Source organism: Arachis ipaensis, chromosome B04 (assembly GCF_000816755.2).
Source record: "Arachis ipaensis cultivar K30076 chromosome B04, Araip1.1, whole genome shotgun sequence".
Lineage (NCBI taxonomy): Eukaryota > Viridiplantae > Streptophyta > Magnoliopsida > Fabales > Fabaceae > Arachis > Arachis ipaensis.
The window spans coordinates 98,585,137-98,590,749 of NC_029788.2; the positions used below are offsets into that span (position 1 = coordinate 98,585,137).

At 31.7% G+C, this 5,613-nt stretch overlaps 1 protein-coding gene across 2 annotated transcripts; it reads right to left on the bottom strand.

Moving 5' to 3' along the window:
- LOC107639477 (putative serine/threonine-protein kinase) lies at positions 276–4,684 on the bottom strand. 2 transcript variants are annotated; one of them, XM_016342986.2, is made up of 7 exons: positions 4,162–4,684; positions 3,586–3,689; positions 3,222–3,432; positions 2,581–2,818; positions 2,021–2,171; positions 961–1,345; positions 276–434 (listed from the first exon to the last, which is right to left on the bottom strand). In XM_016342986.2, exons 1-6 carry the CDS (start codon positions 4,268–4,270, stop codon positions 986–988), a joined length of 1,173 nt encoding a protein of 390 aa, XP_016198472.1. In that variant the 5' UTR covers positions 4,271–4,684; the 3' UTR covers positions 276–434; positions 961–985. The 2 variants fall into 2 exon arrangements, with proteins under 2 accessions (XP_016198472.1, XP_016198471.1); XM_016342985.2 differs by lacking the exon at positions 276–434 and having other exon boundaries at positions 723–1,345.

Here is a 5,613-nt window from a genome sequence, read left to right on the forward strand (position 1 = left end):
TTTTTTATTTTTTCTTTCATTATTTTTGTTAATTTTTCATAATTATATTTTTTATTTTTTATTATTTCGTCTTAAATTTTTTGAATGAAAAAAAATGAGAATAAATTAAATGTTCATAATTTGTTATAATTTATCATCAAACAAAATACAAGAACACAAAATTTTATATTTCTATTTTTTATGTCTTGTTCTCAGTGTCTTGTGTTATTCTGTTTTCAAAAACAAATGCAGTCTTAAAACTCCATTATTCTAGAAACTAGGCCATTTCTGCTAGGTAGCGTAAACTATATGCAACGTTATAGTTTCTTGCAATAAATCATATTTGTGCGCTCATTTATACTAACATCTCTTATTCCTCCAAAGAAGAAATTACATCATTTAAAAAAGAATCAATGCCATAGATTATCATAATTTACCATGTGCTTTGTTTGTACCTGAAAAAAATTTAAAGCTGTTAATTTTCCCATCAATGATCCAAATACTGCCCTTTAATCTTTAGAAAAAAGGACAAATCAATCTTTAACTTTTTAGTCCGCAGATATTTAAGTTTTTAAAGATTTAAAAGTACATTTAAGTTCTGACCTCTTTAAAATCTGGATATATCGATCTCTGAATTTAATTTGTCCAATTTTAAAAATTCCACGTGTGCATCTATATCAACTAGATCAGTACAACAAGAGTCACACTTGATTTTTCTATTGAGTCTGACATACCCAAGTGTATATGAGGGATCGATATGTCCAAATTTTAAAAAGCTCATCAATTTAAATATATTTTCAAATCCTCAATAGCTTAAATGTCTACCGATAAAAAATTTAAAGACCTATTTATACTTTTCTCTAATCTTTGAGGTGCACCTTATACTAGAAAAAAGAAATTAGAAAACCCAAATTCAAAATATCATAGCCATCAAAGATACCAGAAATATGAACATCTAGCATCCATATCAGCATATATTACCTATCATACTCAATCTATGTAACAATTATCTGGGGAGCATCTCTGTCACGACGTCGTTTCCGCTAAAGTTCGTTGAGTTTTCATGCGGCATTCCGGTTTTTTTGTTCTTGAATAGTTGAGAAGATGGTGTCTCATTCAAAGAACCACCCATCTTACCAGAGCTATGCCATCTGTATATTCCAGGCTCAGTCAACGCCTTCTCGTTAATATGAACTTCCTTTGAGAGCATTTCCATCACTTGCTTCATGTTAGGCCGATTCTGAGCGGCAGCCTGAGTGCAAAATAGAGCAACCTTAATGAACCGGAAAACCTCCATCTCATCGAATTCGGCTAGTTCCGGATCGACCATGTCCAGAAGCCTATTTTCCTCCTTGAGCTTCCAAGCCTGCACAAACACATGCCTGTTCAGTTGAAACAAAGATATGGCAACATTTTAAGTATTTAATTTGTAAGCATTGTCCATATAAAAATATTTTACGCAGATACCTAGATTTGGTTTGGTAAAATTTTTATTTTTTGAAAGTAACTTATCAAACCTGGCTTTTGAAAGATAACTTTTTAAAAGTTGTAGCATCTATGTTTGCTAAATCAAACCAAAAATGATTTTCAATAAGCACAAACAAGAATAATAGTGTTTGATAAAATAACTTTTAAAATTTAAAAAATACACAACAGACATAAATATAAAGTAAATTTGGATATTTTATTAATATATGAGATTATATTAGACTTTTTAATTTTGATAAGTATAAATCAAGTTTGAAAAGCTCATCCATAGATGCTTTCAAAAGCTCTCGTAACGATTATAAACACATGATTTTGTCGATTAACCAAACACAAAACAAGGTGTTTGTGCTTTACCAAACCAATTCTTATTCCCGTATTGTCACATTAGCAAAAATATGCAAATATGCAATGCACCAATCCAATCATACACTAAAAGTAGTTATCATACATGAGAAGCTTCAAATTCCAAATTTACAATCACAATAGATATCAAAACAGTATCCCAGCATGTATCAAATCAATATAGCTAATACTCAATAAACCAGAAACATACCCACTCCACCAGAACCAAGAGATTGTCTCCAAATGCAGCTTGGCTACTACTTTTACCACTGATTATTTCAAGCATGAGAACCCCAAAACTATATACATCTGCTTTCTTTGTAAGCTGTCCTAGAAGTGCATATTCCGGTGCCAGATATCCCCTGGTGGACATTCAAAAGAAATGAACTTGGTTAAACCAAATCCATACAAAGAACTGAGGATGTATCTATACCTATGAAATATCATTGGAGGATCTAAAGTCCTTAGTGTTCAAATCATAACAAGCAAATTTAACCAAAGAAACACAAGATCATGCAGAGTTACTTCTAATTTATCTTTTGGTACATAAAAGATCTGTTTCAGTTTAAAAAGTCTTTTTTTTTATATATTTTATTTTTCTTAGTTTACATTTTCTCACACACTAAATCCCATTAGTACTTCTATTGATTAATAAATAATAAATATGACATGATATTCTTTAGTAAAGTTTCAACATTGAAGTTTAATAAATTCAGTATTTATAAACTGAGTAAACAGTACTATTAATACACACAATGCATCTGCACTTACACCGTTCCTGCAACTCGAGTGCTAACATGGGTGACATTATCAGGAAAAAGTTTCGCAAGACCAAAATCTCCAATTTTCGGGCTGAAGTTCTCATCCAGAAGGATGTTGCTGGCCTTGATATCTCTATGAACAATGTTTGGCTGAGCCTCATCATGGAGGAACACCAAACCAGAAGCTGTACCGCGGCAAATAGCAGCCCTCTTCGGCCAATCCAGAGCAACATATTTACTTTTAGAACCTGAAAAAAAAAATTATATCTGCATTAGCATTTATCCAATTCACCTGAGTGTTAAAACAATAGCACACTGCATATCCAACCCTCAACTCCAAAGCATAAAAAACTAGGAGTCTAGGACAGTGAGGAACATGGAAATAATACAACTTTTCTGCCTTATATCTATCTTAATGCCTCTGCAATTTTTGTCTTAATACACTTACCAAATACGGTTTGTTCAATTTTCAAGAGCAATTCAGACATGGAAACTGAATCTTAATCAAGCAGAGGGGTTGTACATTAGGAAGAATTAGAAGTCCTAATAGATTATGCGGACAGTCGTGTTTAAAAATCTAAAGGTTCAGTAGCCATCCAACTCAGGAAAGATTCACAGATAAATAAACATTCAAGTTGTTATAATATTTACCAAGCAAAGAACTTGCAAGGCTATTGTTCTCCAGAAATTCATACACCAATATTCGATGACTACCCTCGACACAGCAGCCAACTAGTCCGACAAGATTTGGATGCCGTATATTCGATATCATATCAATTTCAGTCATAAATTCACGGGTTCCTTGTTTAGACTCAACAGAAAGAGACTTGATAGCGACTGGAGTACCATCTCTTAAAACTCCCTGCAAATATTATCAAAGCAGCACAATAATTTACTCAAAAGGAAAAGGGAAAAATGTCATGATGGACTGAACAATCTTCTGAAACTCCATCTAAGGTGGTAAGCTTTAGGAAAACTACAATGTAAAATAAAGTGATGGGTTCATCTGTATCACCTTGTGGACAACTCCATAACCTCCTCCACCAAGTTTGCTTGAAGGGTGAAAATCTCTGGTTGCCGATCGCAACGAGTTATAGGTAAATTGTTTGGTTGCAATGACTGTTGATCACAAACACATAAAGCTTGTACAAATTAATCTCAGAAGTCAGAACACAAATTTCTTAATTGGGAACATTCTAGACCAAGTCAAGCATGAAATTTTCAGAAGATAATGTCCAAATCAAAATAGCAACTCTAAAGTCTAAAGTCTGAAAATTGAAACTAAGGGTTAGTTTCAACTCTAAAGTCTGAGCACTAAATAGCAAACACAATACTCAATAACACTATCAAATTAGCAGCATTCTCTCCCCTATTCCAGCTCCAATCCCCATAAAAACCTGCAAGAATTTTTACATAATGTTGTATCCAGGTTCTGGCTACTAGGATTTGAGAAATAGGGTTATTTATCCCAAAAAAGGTTTACAATTTTAAGAGTGTAAACCATGATAATGACAAAGTCAACTACCTCACATTAACACAAAAGAATTGATCAATAATGGAAATTCAAATCCAATAAACTTGTTCTTGTTACCTTGTTCCTGTGGCTTCTCAGCAGTATCACTATCATCCCTCCCTCTACACCAATTCAAAGCACCAAAGCAATTTTTAATCATGGTTATATGCCTTATGGCCAAATTCATAGCACACACCAACCAAAAATGTTGTTAGAAGCAAGAAACTCTGAATTTGATAAACCAAGAACCAAGTTGGAAACTAAAAAATCATGGGTTATTCACAGCATGGTTTGAAACAACTGTTATAACCCCAAAATTCTACCTTGAATATTAGTTCAGAATATATAATAACAATAATAAGGCTTTTTACTCTCAGGAAAGTCACCAAACCAAACACTAGATGGTTTATGAGAGAAGGAACGTGTGAATCCATATATGGTTTCAAGAAGATTGAAAAAGGTAAAAAATTACTGGAAGAAAGAAAGGTTGAAGGGTCAAGGAAGCTATTAAGGGTAAAGGAGGGACAAGAGAGATGGAAAGAGTAATGAGAGAGGTGAACTCCGAAAGTGACATGTGAGGTGGCTATTTTTGGTTTTATTATGTTATTGAAAATGAGTAATTGAAAAATGCGTATGAAGTGGTCATGGTCATGCAGTTGACAGAGAGAGACTATGAGACAGGAAAACAACCGAGTCAAATTTCAGAATACAGAAACAGAACAAGGAAAAAACATACCATACATGAGTACTTTGCTGATTTGTTATCCTATGAATTTGGACACATTAGACCTGTACTTGCATGAATCAATGTGATTTAATTTTTATAGCATCTTAGCACTGATTACCATACAGGAGTACTTTGTTGATTTGTTATGCTATGAATTTGGACAGATTATACATGAACCTGCATGAATCAATGTGATCTAACTAACGTATTATAGTACCTTAGCACTGGTTTTAATTTTAATTCATATTTTCATATTGAATCCTTTATCTTTTCAATATTTGATTTTTGGTATCACCAATCAACAATCTGTTATTAATTTGGCGTGTATACTAATTTTTTTTAAATAAAAATATTATTTATTTACTAAAAATAACTACTAAAATAAGTCATTATATATTTTTGTATAAATAAATAAAATTTAATTTATTTATAATGTGTATCTTATATTTTAATATATATTCTATACTAATAACTAATTTTGATATATATATTTTTAAATTGTATTTTTTTTTTGTTCTTTATTTCCTCATTATTCTCCCTCTCTCTCTTCTTTCTCATCAATTTTTACTCTTCTTTTATACGTTATTTTTTCCTTCATCTTTTATTCTTTTATTTTGTCTTTTTCTTTCTGTCTTTTTTATTTTTAATTTCTTTTATTGTCTTGAGTAACATATTTTGGTTGGGTTGAATATTAATTTAGTTCCTAATGTTTTAAAAATTCTATTTCAATCTCAAAAATTTTCAAACGTCATTTTTCCATCCTAGAAAGTTTTAAGCGAGTTTAATATTATTATTTCACAATT